The sequence below is a fragment of the Elephantulus edwardii genome, unplaced genomic scaffold (genome assembly GCF_000299155.1).
Source record: "Elephantulus edwardii isolate Elephantulus edwardi_28Jun2011 unplaced genomic scaffold, EleEdw1.0 scaffold00013, whole genome shotgun sequence".
In the NCBI taxonomy this organism is placed as follows: Eukaryota; Metazoa; Chordata; class Mammalia; order Macroscelidea; family Macroscelididae; genus Elephantulus; species Elephantulus edwardii.
In genome coordinates this window covers 865,771-881,818 of record NW_006399763.1, presented here as the reverse complement: position 1 = coordinate 881,818, position 16,048 = coordinate 865,771, and the positions used below count along the sequence as shown (strand labels likewise).

Genomic DNA, 16,048 nt, shown 5'->3' with positions numbered 1-16,048 from the left:
GGATAGGAAGACTCAATGTTGTGAAAATGGCAATACTACCAAAAGCAATTTACACATTTAATGCAATCCCAATACAAATACCAACACCATTCTTCAACGAGATGGAAAAGGCAATCTCCAATTTCGTATGGAATGGATAAAAGCTCCAAATAAGCAAAGCACTCCTTATAAAAGTTTTTAATATTAATGATATTTTTAAAATTTACGGTTTCAATTTATCAGAATAAACTTTTTCATTTACATAGTTTTCAGGTATTATAAAAGAAGAAAAAATCCTGTAATGTTATAGTTTGGAAAACTGTGGCTATTAGTAACCTATTACAATTAATACAGGATCATTCAGCTCCAAGTTGAAAAAGCAAGTGGGAGTAGCTATAGGATGTTTTTTCCTTTCTGATTAAATGAGAAGTGTTTTTTTTAAAAAGAAGAATATATAAAAAAGATAATATAAATCTGCATGTATAATGTTATTATAAATTTGTATTTTATATGTTGTTGTTGTTCTGTGCCATGGTTTGCGACTCATAGCAACCTTATGTACAACAGCCCTAAACCCTGCTCTGTCCTGTGCCAATCGCATTGCCTCTGGCACACCCATCCTGATTACCCCAGTCATTGAATCAATCCACCTCATAGAGGGTCCTCCCCTCCTGCGCTGTCCCTCCACCCTACCAAACATGATGTCCCTCTCCAAGGACCTGTCTCTCCTTACAACATGTCCAAAGTATGTCAGACGAAGTCCCAGAATCCTTGCCTCCAAGAAGTAGCCTGATTTAACCCTCTCCAGGATGAATCTGTTTGCTTTCTTGGCAGTCCAGGGTACATTCAATACGCTTCTCCAGCACCACAGCTCAAAGTCATCAATTCTCCTTCTATCCTTCCTAGTCATTGTCCAACTCTCTGATGCATAACAAGTGATTGCAAAGACCATGGCCTGTATCAGGCCAACCTTAGTCTCCAGAGAGACACCGTTGCTCATGAGTACTTTAGCGAGGTCCCTAATAGCAGACTTTCCCATCACAATATGTTTTTTGATTTCCTGGCTGCTGGTGTCAAGAGTGTTGACTGTGGAGCCGAGCAAAGTGAAGCTGTGAACAATCTCAGTCTCTTCGTCATCCATCCTGATGCTACCAGTTGGTCGAGTGGTGAGAATCTTTGTCTTCTTGACATTGAGCCTCAGTCCATACTGAAGGGCGCAGTCCTTGACCCTCTGCAGCAAGTGCATGAGGTCCTCCTCAGTTTCGGGAAGCAGGGTTGTGTCATCTGCATAACGCAGATTGTTAATAAGTATATTATAAATTTGTAGTTTATATAAGTCAGGAGAAAAAGACTAGAAAATTCAGCAAACTGATAATAGTAATTTTCTCTAGATGGTAGCATTATGAGCATTTTTCATGTTCTTTAACTTTTGGGGGTAGTTTCAAATGTTTCCAGTCAACACATAGAAAATTTATAGTTAGTACTTCCTCTACTTTTTTTTTTTTTAAAGATAGAAATGATGACATTTAAATAGACCTGGAATGGGATGACTTAAGTATCTGGAAAGAATCTGCTTTTTGCATGGGTTTAAGTAGTAGCCCTGCCTTTACAATCGTGACAATAATGATTAAGAAAGTGAGTGAAATGGTGGAAAAACATAATATCTATCAACACTTATATACCTTTAAACCATAAATGCTGTGTGAGGAATTTGACCCTGAGAAATAGGCATATATCCACAATGCCATCAAGCCAGTTCAGATTCAGAGCTGACCTAAACTGGGTTCCCAAGGCTGTACATCAAACAGGAGGAGACTGATCATTTTTCTGTGACAGAGGGGCTAGTGGATAAACAGGCATGTTCCTGTACCATCCTCATTTCTGACACACAGCTCATTGCTGCAGTCAGTGTCAATCCATCTCATAGAGGGTCTTCCTTTCTTTCATTGACCCTCCACCTTTCCTAGCATGATGTCCATTTCCAAGGAATATTCCCTTCTAGAAAAATGCTTAAAATATGTGACATGAAGCTTCACTAGCCTTGCCTCTAAGTAGCACACTGGCTGCACCTTTCCAAGACACAGCTCTTTGTTCTTTTGGCATTCCATGGGATACTCAGTAATCTTCTCCAACTCCAAATCAAAAGCATTGATTTTGCTTCTGCCATCCTTATTATCCAGCTCTCACACACATACCATGGCTTGAATCGGGCACACCTTAGTCTTCAAACTAACATCACTGCTCCTCAAGAATCTGGAGAGGTCCTAACACCAGACTTTCTCAACACATCTTTTTGCTTTCTTGTCTGCTGAGGCCAAGAGTGTTGATTGTGGATCTATGTAAGATGAAGTTATTGACAATTTCAATGTTTCTTCCATCTATCATGATGTTGTCTACTGACCCAGTGGTATTTTTTTTATGTTGAGATAAATCTATTTTGAAGTTGTAGTCTTTAATCTTCTATAGCAAGCCGTTCAAGTTCCCCTCACTTTCAGCAAGCAAGGTTATGTCATCCTTATAATGAAGGTTGTTAATGAGTCCTTCTCCAATCCTGATGCCACATTCTTCCTTACAGAATCCAGCTTCTCAAATTATTTTCTCAGCATACAGATTGAATAGGTATGGAGAGAGAATACAGCCCTGATACACACCTTTCTTGATCTTAACCATGTAAGGTTCTCCTCTCTTTGGATAACAGCTTCTTGGTATAGGTTTCACTTGAGCATGATTAAATGTTCTGGAATTCCCATTCTTCTCAAAAAATGCCAACCACAGTTTGTTATGACTGATGCTGTCAAACGCCTTTTCATAGTCAAAAGAATACAAACAGCCATTCTTCTGGTATCCTCTGCTTCCTGCCAAGATCCACCTGACATTGGTAATGGTTATCTCTAGTGCCATGGCCTCTTCAAAACCAGCTTGAACTTCTGGCAGTTGTCTCTGTCTTGTTCTAGCTGATTTGGATAATCTTCAACAATGTTTTGCTTGCATGTGATATTAATGATATTGTTCAACAATTTCCACATTCTGTTGGATTACCTTTCTTGGGAATAGAAAAAATACGGACGTCTTTCAGAAAGTTCTCTGTGTAGTTGTCTTCCAAATTTCTTGGCACAGACTGGTGAGCATTTCCAGGGCTGCATCTGTTAGTTGATACATATGAGCTGGTATTTCATCAATTCCTGGGACCTTAATTTTTGCCAGTGTCTTCAATGCAGCTTGAACGTCTTCCATTATTACCATTAGCTCTTTTTTCCCCCCTTGATATTTATATTTAACGTGTCTTTCCCTGCAGCATTTAATACATCACTCAAAAGATAACATTTTAACTGAGAAACACAGGATATCTCAATTGCATATTAATCTTTTTAAAAGTCCCTGTGGTGAAACTTCTAAGGCAGCTTCTTCAAAGAAAGCTCAACACTGAAGAAACCAGTGCAGCCAGTGTATTGAAGATGAGTTGATAAACTCATTACCGTGTCCAGCTTGATTGTTGTGTAACTTAGTCTGAGTCTTTTAAGATAATTATTCTCTTTTATTAATTATATGGTTGCTGTGCAGCCAGGGAAGGAAAAAATTGAACATCAAAGCCATCAACAATATACCTAAAGAAGGAGCCAGAAAATATACTATAAAAAACTGAGGGAATGCTTCATCAAAACACTTGAAATGTAGTGAAAGCACCAAAGCTGGATTAAACACAGCTCCTGTTAGGCCTCCTCCTGCATAGACCAAAAAGGTGATGAGTGCTGACAGCAGGTGGATGCGAAGCTCTGCTCGGATTTCCTGGGAGTGCAGTAAGGCACTGTGGAAGACAAGGAGCAGAGGGTCTCTATGATGACCGCTTTGGGCAAGTCGACGTGGATGGGATTCCTGCAAGCGAAGGTCCTCTCGCTGACGTGATACTTGGTTAGACCCAGGCTCCACAGGGCGCCTATGCAGTACCTGCTACCATTAGCTCTTGATCATGCACTAATTATTGAACTACTTCAGTGTTGACCGGTTCTTTTTGCTACAGTGACTCCATGTATTCTTTCCATCTTCTTTTGGTACTTCCTGAGTCATTCAAGATTTTGCCCATAGCCCTCTAAGTATTGCAACTTAGGGCCTGAATGTATTTTTCAGTTATCTCAGCCTGAAAAATGTTGAGTGAGTCTTCCATTTTTAATCTCTAATTTTAGTTCTTTGCATATTCTGTTATAGTACTCTATTTTGTTTTCATGAGCTGCCCTTTGAAATCTTCTGTTCATTTCTTTCACTTCTGTTATCTCTTTCCTTTGCTATGGCTTCTTGATGCTCGAGTGCAATTTTGAGCCTCTTGACATTTATTTTGGTCTTTTCTTCTTCCTCAGTCTTCATAATGTCCTTTGTGCTTTTCATGAATGATATTCTTTAAAAATTTTTAATGCACATTATTATTTTTGTTTTTTTAAAACTTTTTTATTAATTTCAATGAAAATTTACAGAGACTTTAGATTTCCATTCATTCATTGTTGCACTTTTCTCCCCTCCCAACACTCCCCCGCCCAGTACACTAGCCTCTTGGAAGAGTAAAAGAAAAATTCTTTCATTGTTTTACAATCCTTCCCCCCAGGTCCACTCCACTATGCAACCTTTGCTCTGGACTCCTGTCATGACAAAAACACATAATTGGGGCAGCGCTGGTGGCCTAGTGGCAAGGAGCTGTAACTACAATCCCAGAGGCACACGGTTTGAATCCACCAGATGCTCTTCCGGGAAAAGGAGGGACAATCTCCTCCTGTACCAGTCAGATCCGATTTGATGGTACACTCTCTCACACACACACAAACACACACAAAAAAACCCCCCACATAATCACATATCCCTTTTAAACCATTTTCTCTCTCATCAGTTTCAATGCAGTATACATTATTGAGCCCATCTTTCTCAGTCTCCCCCCAACCCTGATGTTAGTCCTGTTTTACAACAGGGGCACCATGCAGTATTTGTCCTTTTGTGACTGAGATACTTCACTCAGCATAATGTCCTCCAAGTTCACCGATTTTTAATAATATTGCATGAGTTCCTTGTTTTTCAATGCAATGTAGTATTCCATTGTGTTAATAAACCACAGCTTCTCTATCCATTTGTTTGTTGATGGGCACTTAGATTGTTTCCAACTCCTTGCTATTGTGAACAAAGCCACAATAAAGATGGGTGTGCATATATCTGCTTGGATGTCAGTTATGGTCTCTTTGGGATATATTCCCAGTAGTGGAATTGCTGGATCAAATGGTATCTCTATTTGCAACTTTTTGAGAAAGTGCCACACCACCTTCCACAGTGGTTACACCATTTTACACTTCCACCAACAGTGAATAAGGGTTCCATTTTCTTCACAACCTCGCCAGCATTTGTTGCTTGCTGTTCTGTTAAATTTTGCTATTCTGACTGGGGTGAGATGATATCTCATAGTTGTTTTGATTTGCATCTCTCTTAGAGCTAAGGATTTTGAACATTTCTTCAAGTGATGTTGGCCATCTGAATGTCTTCTTTGGTGAAGTGTCTGTTCATATCCTGTGCCCATTTTTCAATTGAATTATTTACCTTTATCTTGTTGTGGTACTGCATAATATTCTTGATGCCATCCACAGCTCATCTGGTCTTCAATCATTAGTGTTCAGTGCCTCAAACCTATTCATTTCCCCCCACCTCCAAATCTATTCTTGACATGACATTTAAATTCAAGTAGGATAGATTCAAGGTCATATTTTGACTCTCACGGATTGCTTTGTCAGCATCATGATAGACGATGAAGAGATTGAGATTGTTAACATCTTCAATTTGCTTGGCTCCACAATCAATACTCTTGGAACTGGCAGCCAGGAAATTAAAAGACGTATTGCGATGGGCAAGTCAACTGTTGGAGGTCTCTCCAAAGTACTGAAGAGCAACAGTGTCATTCTGGAGACTAAAGTGTGCTTGATTCAGACCATAGTCTTTGCAATTGCTTGCTATGCTTCAGAAAGCTGGACAATGACTAGGGATGATAGAAAGAGAATTGATTCTTTGAGCTGTGGTGCTGGAATATTGAATATACTATGGACGGCTAAGAGAACAGGTTCATCCTAGAGAGGGTGAAATCTCGCTGTTCCTTGGAGGCAAGGATTCTGAAGCTTCTTCTGACATACTTTGGACATGTTGCAAGGAGGGACCAGTCCTTGGAGAGGGACATCATGCTTGGGAGGGTAGAGGGACAGTGCAAGAAAGGATGATCCTCAATGAAATGAATTGATTGGGGTAATGGAGGTAGGTGTGTCAGAGACAATAAGATTGACAGGATAGGGCAGGGTATAGGGCTATTGTACATAGGGTCGGTATGAGTTATAAGCAACTCAATGGCACATAACAACAACAACAACAACAGACATTTTAATTTGCACATGAGTAACTGCTGGTATGTTCCACAATCATCACCTCGCCTGGTTTTAACTGCTGGTACTGAGAATCACTCCTATGATTCTTTCCCCAAATGTTTTCAGTCTGATGATTTCAGTGCAATCCATAAGGTGAAGCTCATGTGTATAGTTGTCCTTTGTGGTGAGTTGTTTTGGGTTTTTTTTTTAAAGGTATTTGCAATGAATAAATCATTGAATGTACAAAATCCAATCATTCATCCTCCAGCCTCATTTCTGTCAACAAATCTGTATTTTCCAATTGTTGTTGTTCTTATGTGCCGTCAAGTCACTTGTGACTCATAGTGACCCTATGTACAACAGCCGTAAACCCTGCTCTGTCCTGTGCCGATTGCACTGCCTCCAACACACCCATCCCGATTACCCCAGTCCCTGAATCAATCCATCTCATAGAGGGTCTTCTCCTCCTGCGCTGTGCCTCCACACTCCCAACCATGATGTCCCTCTCCAAGGACTGGTCCCTCCTTACAACACGTCCAAAGTATGTCAGATGAAGCCCCAGAATCCTTGCCTCCAAGGAGCAGCCTGGTTTAACCGTCTCCAGGAGGAATCTGTTTGTTTTCTTAGTAGTCCATGGTACACTCAATACTCTTCTCCAGCACCACAGCTCAAAGGCGTCAATTCTCCTTCTATCCTCCTTGGTCATTGTCCAACTCTCTGATGCATAACAAGTGATTGCAAAGACCATGGCCCGTATCAGATGAACCTTAGTCTCCAGAATGACTCCATTGCTCATCAGTACTTTGGAAAGGTCCTAATAGCAGACTTTCCCATCGCAATACATCTTTTAATTTCCTGTCTGCTGTTGCCAAGAGTGTTGACTGTGGAGCCTTTTTCTTTCCAACTTTTGCATTCTGGTCAACAATTATTGTTAGCTCATCTTGAAGAGCGAGCTCAAGTGGGTAGTTTGCAAAGAGTTATGTGCCTAATCTAAAGGCCATGCCTCTTGGCTGTTTGAATCCACCAGTGGTTCAATGAGAGTAAGATGGGCAATCTCCTCTTGTGTGATTTACAGCCTCAACAACAACAAAAAAATCTGGCAGTTCAGCTGTGAGTTGGTTTTGACTTAAATGCAATGAGTATAAAGAAACATATATAATGATGTTGATTATATCTTTTTATATGCTTAAAATCATATCAAGTATTCACCTTCAAGGGATTAGTTAAGTAGAGTCTTTGAAATAATACCACACACTGGATCTGCAGTTTTCCTCAGGCTGTTCCTGTGCATTCTTTCTTCATTCTCATATTTGGCATCCTATGTGCCTATTTCCATTGCTTTTGAAATCTAAATACATATATTTTCATCAAAATGCATTATAACCTTCTCCCAACTGGTCTGTGTCTGGTTAACAATAAGTGCTCTCTCTTATATTCCAAACCTCTGTCTCATAGATCAGTCTTGGTGTACTTTAAGTTTTCATTGTACATAACCTAAAACTTGTACATGGCATTGTTCTGAGCTTCTTTTCCATTTTTATTGCATGCACAATAGTAGTTACTCTATTAGTTCACACTCCACCAATTTGTGAGAAATTCCTGACCGAAAACATAGATTATGTTACTGCTGAAAATATAAGATTTGACAAGAAAGAGGAAGAATTTGCTGTCAGATATTAGATATTCCTACAAATCATGTCCATTACTCATTTGTCAGTTTGTCATATAATGGTAGCCTGTATAGTGATGTGCTACTAGAAAATATGCTAGCAAGATCTTAAATACTAGTCAACTATAGCTAATGGGCCTCAGTGGTGCTGCCAGACTAAAAAAATTAGGAAGAAAGGTCAATGGCTAGCTGTATTCTTAAAATGAACCCATGAAAACCCTACAGATTCCAACAGAATGTTATCCAAAGAGTGATGGAAGATAAGCCCATAGGCTTGAAAAGGACTCAAAATACATAGTAGCTGCATAATGGACGCTAGCATACCAATGATTGTGAAAACGGCACAGGATTGGGTAATATTTTGTTCTGTGGTACAAGAGGTCATCATGTACTGGAGCTGAAGTAAAATATGAAATAGAACACATAAAAGTTATATCCTAGGCATTATGTTCTAGTGAGCTGTGATGGACTAGTACTGGCTATTTTGAGTCGGACAATAATATAACCTACTATGTTGAAACTGTAATATATATATATATACACACACACACACACACACACACACACACACACACACACACGCCATGGAAAAATTGAAGAGGAATAGTGTAGCTTTCATCATAAAAAATATCCAAGATCTGTCCTGAAATATAATGCTCTTAGTTATAATGTACATATGAACGTACAATGTACGTACAATGTACATACAATGTACGTTATAATGTACATATAACGTACAATGAAGACATGTTAATACAAGGATTATTTAAATATGTGCAACCAATCACTAAAGTGACAGTTTTTTTTCACCACTTGTTAAGCGTCTGAGGGCTGGACAATGAATAAGAAAGACAGAAGAGGAACTGGAGCCTTTGATATGTGGTGCTGGAGAAAAGTACTAAATATCCCATTAACTTCCAAAAGAACCAACAGGTAAGTCTTGGGTAAAGTGCAGCTAGAGTGCATCTTTTAGGCAAAGATGGCAAAGCTTCATTTTATATATTTTGTTTGGGCATGCTGCTAAGAAAGTTTATTCTTTGGAGAAGGATATCATGCTTGGAAAGGTAGAGGGTCACAAAAGAGAGGAAGACCCTTAATCATCTGGATTGGTGGTAAAATTACTGCAGCAATTGGTTTAAGTTTGTCAGAGATAATGTGAATAGCACAGGATAGGACAGAGTTCACATCTGTGGTTCACAGGGTTGCTGTGAATCATTGTTCACTTGATGACACCTAACAACAACAACCCAAATATACAGTTTGAAATTGAGCATGGAAATGGATGCAATAATTATAAAGAAGTTGGAAGCAAAGAAGAAGGGTTAGTAGTTGGAAAAGATTGCATTTCTGACAGAAATAAAGCTGGCAATCATATGATAAAAATGTGTACACTCTATGATTTGCTCATTGCAAATACTTTAAAAATCCATAAGTGGTGACCATGCACATGGACCTCACCTGATGAACCCCTGAGAATTAAATTAGTTATACTTGTGGTGGCATAAGTCAATAACATCAGTCAGAGCAAGGTCAGGGACATACCATAGGACAGAGCACCAAATGCTCATATGCAAGTTCAAACTGAAGCTGAGAAAAAGAAAAAAGAAATAAAACAAATCCAGGAAAGCCAAACTGCAACCTTGAGTTTATCACACCTAAATTTAAAACCCACTTCAAGAATAGATTGATGCACTGAAAAGATTCAATACATTGAACACAAGACCAGAGGATTTGTGGGATAATATCAAGAGCATCATATGTGACGAAACAAAATGTCATTAAAAATATAGGAAGGACAGAAGAGATCAAACTGGATGTAAAAAAAAAAAAAAAGATACTCTGAAACTTGCTCTTGAACATAGATAAATGGAGAAAAGATTCAAGTCATCAATGATTTAATTTTATTTGGTTCCATCATCAATACCCTTGAAAGCAGCAGTCAAGAAGTCAAAAGATGTACTGTATTGCAAATATCTGCTGCCAGAAGTCTCTTTAAAGTGCTAGAGTAAGGATGCCAGTTTAATGAGTAAGGTGGATTTGATCCAAGCCATATAATTTTCAGTCACTTCACATGAATGTGACAGTTTGAAACTGAATAAAGAAGACTGCACAATTGGTGCCTTTGAATTGTGGTATTGGCAAAGAAGGTTTAATAATGCTCTGGACTGCCAAAAGAACAAGTAAACCTGTCCAAGAAGAAGTGTAGATAGGGTGATCCTTGGAGACAAAGATGATGGATGATGGTGAGACTTCATCTCCCACTTTTTGCATATGTTAATCAATTGAATTCAGTCCTTGGAAGAGGATATCACCCTTGGCAAGTGGAGGATCATCAAAGGAGAAGACCACCTCATGGGATGGATTGACATAGTGACAATGAACTTAATCACAGCAGAGATTGTAATCATGGTGCAGGATTGGACAAAATTTCAAACAGTTATATGCACAATGTCTATGAGTTGAAATAAACTCAATGGCACCTAACAGTAACACCAAGTCTAGTTTAAAGAGCTCTTCCCAATATAATATACATTACTAACATCTGAAGGGAGAAAGGAAATAACATTTGAAAGCATACTAATAGTAGGATGTTTTGTGAATTTACATAGAGTCATTTCACTCTTAACCTAATGCCTTGGAATTCTAGTGGACAAATTAAAAATTAAAGTCTCAGGTTACCATGCTTCAGCAAGGAAAAACAATTAGCAAATAAAATCTAAATTAAAACAGTTATCTCTTAATCTAAAGAATTCTATAGTTAATGACTTTAGGCATGAAAAGACAGATTATGTGTTCACTTTTCTAAATGTTCTTCATTGTACCCGGATGAGAGAATGCGTTCTCTATGTTCAAAGTAAACAACTGGTTTTGAAATTGAACCAAGAAGCAATATCAGTACATTTGTTAATTGCTCTTTTCTTGTGTAGACTATAGATTTGAATTTTAGGCATATTACTTATGTATTTTCTAAAAAAGTTTTCAAATTTTTGATGCCAGTTAGAAAAATCAATAAGTCACAAGGTAAATATCGTAATCTCTTATATATTCTTATTTATTACAATGCCTTTTGAGAGTATATGCTCGGTTGAAAATAAGTTTGATGCAGGCTATAAAAACCATGAAACTTAGATATTCCAAAAATTATTATTTTTCTTGCATCTAATTAGGATTGGATCTAGAAAACCATTGATCATTTAGATTTGTTGTTATTGTTTAATCCAAATAGTAAATAGATATATAGCACGCATATTTTTTTATATTAAGCAGATTTTACCTTTCTTTTGCTTCTTCTTGTTTTTTCTTTTGTAGTTCTGCTCGTAATCTTTCTAAAATATTAGCATCAATTTCAGTTTTATTCTGCAAATACAATCTATTAAGTAAGTACTTTCCTGAAACAGAAATGAAAAAAAATAATATTATTTTTTAATCTGCAGAACATACTCTGAAAATATATTTTATAAAATAAAAGTTAAAAAATTTCTACATATATAAAAATATAATTTCCTTCAAGATGTTATCCAAATAGACCACAGAGTCTTTACAATATTGCTGTTATTAAGCCAATATTATTCTAAATGAAGAGATAGTAAATGTAGTCCCTTTGTGAATGTATACCAGACAGAGCGGCCCTCTATAACCACTCCTATTCAACACAATATCAGAACTCTTAGCTAGGGCAATAAGGCAAGGCAATGAAATAAGAGGCATCCAGATTGACAAAGGGGATATAAAACTATCTCTGTTTGCAGACAATATGATGCTAAATAGAAACTTAGCAAGAAAATCATTGCAGTTGAACAATTCAGCAAAGTGGTAGGCTTCAAAGCAACACACAAAAATCAGGCAGTTCCTCGACAGTAAAAGAACTCTGAGAAGGGAATAAGGAAATCAATGTCACATAGAGTAGTCACCAAAAAGATAAAGCACTTATAAAAAAACCAAAGATACAAGTCTTTGCAAAAGACCTATGCAAAGAAAACTGCAAAACACATTAAGAAACCAAAAAAAGACATACATAAATGAAAGAATAAACCATGCTCATGGATAGGAAGAACTAACATTGTGAATATGTCAATACTACCAAAATTTATCTACAGATATAATGCAATCCTAATTTAGATCCCATTATCAGTTTTTTAAAAAGCTGCACAAAGTAATTATTAACTTTATATGGAAATGAGTGTGACTCTGGATAAGCAAAGCAGTAACTGAAGAAGAAAAACAAAGGTAGAAGATTTTTACATTCCCTGATTTCAAAACTTACTACACAGATAGGTTGTTGTTGTTTTGAGGCGTTGAGTCACCTTTGACCCATAGCAACACTATGTACAGCAGCTCTGAAGCCTGCCCTGTCTTGAGCCAGTCTCACTGACTCCAACACATTGTCCCAGGTACTGTATCAATCCATCTCATCCGGGGTCTTCCTCTCCTGTGCTGTCCCCCACCCTTCTGAGCATGATATCCTCCAAGGATCAGTCCCTCCTGGCCACATGCCCTAAGTATTTGAGACATAGCTTCAAAATCCTAGCCTCTAAGGAGAAACTTGGTTTCACCCTCTCCAAAACAGACCTATTTGTTTTCTTGGCAGTCCATGGCATATTCTAGACTCTTCTCCAGCACCACAAGTCAAAGGCATCAATTCTTCTTCTGTCATCCTTAGTCATTTTCTGGCTTTCTGATGCATAGCAAGCAATTACGAAGACCCTGGCCTGGGTCAGGTGCACCTTAGTCTCTAGACTGACATCATTGCTCTTCAGTACTCTGGAAAGGTCCCTGACAGCAGATTCACCTAATGCTGTTCTTTTTTTTTATTTCCTGACTGCTGGTGCCAAGAGTGTTGATTGTGGAGCCAAGCAAGCTGTAATGGTTAACAACCTCAGTCTCTTCTCCATCCATTACGGTGCATGGTATTTAAAATAATGTGGTGCTTACTGGTACAGCTACTGACACACATAATACAGTGGAATAAATTTGAGAGCTAAGAAGAAAATTCATCCACCAATAGACAACTAACTTCTTTTTTTTTTTTTTTTTGACAAGGAGACAAAATCGATTAATTGGAGGAGAACTGTTGTTAGGTGCTGTAGAATTGAGTATGACTCATAATGACCCATGAACAAAAGATCCGAACCCTGTTCTATCCTGTGCCATCCTCACACTTCCTGACACTCTGGAGCACATTGCAGCAGTCACTGTGTCAATTCACCTGGTTGAGGGTCTTCCTCTCCTTTGTGGACCCTCTATCTTTCCCAGCATCATGTCCCTCTCCAAGGATTAGCACCTCCTAGCAACATTCCCAAAGTATGTGAGGCGAAGGCTCATCATTCTTGCCTCCATAGAGCACTATGACTGCACTTTCTCCAAGACATAGTTGTTCTTTGGGCAGTCCTTGGGATGTTCAGGGTTCTTCTCCAACATCACAGCTCAAAGGTGCGAATTCTTTTTCTGTCGTCCTTATTCATTGTCCAGCTGTCACATGCATAGCAAGTGACCGGAATTTCAAAATCATCTTAGGAATAGGTTTGAGGCACTGAACACCAATGAACGAAGACCATATGACTTATGGGATGATATTATCCATGAAGAAAGCAAAATGTCATTATAAAAACAAAGGAGAAAGAAAAAAGAAAAGTGGATGTCAGAAGAGACTCTAAAAATTGCACTGGAGTGCTGAGAAGCCAAACCAAAAGGAAAACATGTTGAAGTAAAAGAGCTGAACAAATTTCAAAGGGTAGCTCAGGAAGGAAAAAAAAAAGATAATAAAATAAACAGCTGGAATTAGAGAATAAAAAGGGAAGAACTCGCCCTGCATTTCTCAAGCAGAGAGGAGAGGATGAAAAACAAATTTAAGTTTTGTGTCACAATATTGAAAGAATTGGAGGCGACACAGGCTCTTAAGAGCGCTGGCAAAATGGGATATCTATTTGCATAAAATTGAAACATGGTCCATACCTTATACCATATTTTTAAAAAAAGTAGCTTAAGATAGATCAAAGATCGAAGAGTAAAACCTAAAACTACAAAGATCATTAGAAAAAATAGAGGCAAACTTAAAAGCCTTAACCTGTGGCATAAATAGGCAATTAAACATAACCAAAAATACAGAGTCAGGAAAGGATAAACCAGATCAATGTGACTTCCTAAAAATTAAATCCTGTATGCATCAAAACCTTACTCTAATAGAGTAAGAAGAGAACCTGCAGACTGGGTAAAAATATTTGGTAATGATATATTTGACAAAGGGTTCATCTCTAAAATTTATAGAAGATGTCAACATCTCAACGACAAAAAAAGACTCATAACCCAGTTTAAAAATTGGCAGAAGACATGAAAAGATAATTCATCAAAGAAGACATTCACATGGCCACAAACACATGAAGAAATGATCACTATCATTAGCCATTAAAGAGATGCAGATAAAAGCAACAATGAGCTATCCCTCCACCCAAGCAACAATAACAAATAAGACAGTAAACAGCAAATGCTAGTGAGGATGTGGAAAGATTGGAATTCTCATAACCTGCTGGTGGAATTTAAATGGTGCAACTACTTTTTATTGAAGCCTCTTGTTAAGAGTCAACAAGAGCTCAAGGAGGGCCTTTGTATTAAAAAGTCTCTTGTTATTAAATTTTGGAGGACATTATTCTAAGTGGTACAGCACTCCTCTGTCAATTTGCTCTACTGAGGTAACCTGGGGTTGCTATGATGCTGAACCTTGTGCTATTGGGGTATCAAATGCCATAACGGTTACCCATGGTGGACAGTGTTTGGTGGAGCTCCAAGTTTAAGACAAGGTTTGAAGTAGGAGTGACATCCACTTCCTAAACAACATGCCTCTGGAAACTCTATGAACTTTGAGAAATGATGATAGTTATAGAAAGGCTTCAGGTCTTTTGTTTATAGGTCACTATGAGTCATGCTCGACTTGACAGCAATCAACAACAGCAACACTACGGAAAGCAGTTAGACATTTCCTTAAAAAATTTAAAATAGCAGTACTATTTGGTCCAGTAATTTCACTACTTTAGGGTATATATCTTAAAGAAATGACAGCTGTGACATTAACAGACACATGAATAAAGAAATGAGCTCATTGCTGTCAAGTAGGAACTGACCCAAAGCTGATTGTCCACTGGGTTTCCAAGTCTGTAAACCCAATTTTAGATTAGCAGTACAACTCCATATGGACTATGCCACCAGAGCTCCCTTAATATAAACATGTCCATGTTTATTGCAGAATTATTCTCTGTAGGAAAAAGAAGATAAAACCCAAGTGTCCATCCATTGACAAATGGCTAAAGAAATTATAGTGCATTGATACAACAAAAACTATGTAACACTGTGAAACAATGTAACACTGTGAAACAATTAATTTAAAATATGCTGCTTAACACTGACAAATCAAGTGGACATTATGTTGAGTGAAGTAAGTTTGTCACCAAAGAGCAAATGTTGTATAAGACTACTATTATAAAAAGCTAAAGAAAGGTTTAAATACAGATAAAATAATTCTAGGGAGCTCCGGTGGCCTAGAGAGTAGGGAGTTGCACTGCTAACCTAAAGGCACACAGTTTGAATCCACCACCTGCTTTCTGAGAGAAAGATGGGCAAACTCCCGTGTAATTTGTGGCCTCTTAAAACCCGCTTGAGGATCAGCTATGAGCCAGTTCTAGCCTAATAGCAATCATACAGACAGACAAAATCATTTTACTATGGCTAGCAAGGAGGGGAAGAGAGGAAGAGGAGAGTCTTTTTTTAAAAAAAGATAGATTATAAACAACTATTAGATATCATCTCACCCCAGTCAGAATAGCAAAGTTTAACGGAACAGCAAGCAACAAATGCTGGTGAGGTTGTGAAGAAAATGGAACCCTTATTCACTGTTGGTGGAAGTGTAAAATGGTGCAACCACTGTGGAAGGCGGTATGGCACTTTCTCAAAAAGTTGCAAATAGAGATACCATTTTATCCACCAATTCCACTACTGGGAATATACCCCAAAGAGACCATAACTCACATCCAAG

At 38.0% G+C, this 16,048-nt stretch overlaps 1 protein-coding gene across 1 annotated transcript in view; it reads right to left on the bottom strand.

The window, feature by feature from the left end:
• AK9 (adenylate kinase 9) overlaps positions 1–16,048 on the bottom strand; it is a 233,855-nt gene that overhangs the window by 129,951 nt on the left and 87,856 nt on the right. The window contains exon 17 of the mRNA XM_006881222.1: positions 11,300–11,414. Coding sequence (XP_006881284.1) covers positions 11,300–11,414 — 115 coding nt within the window. The remainder of the gene's footprint in view (positions 1–11,299; positions 11,415–16,048) is intronic.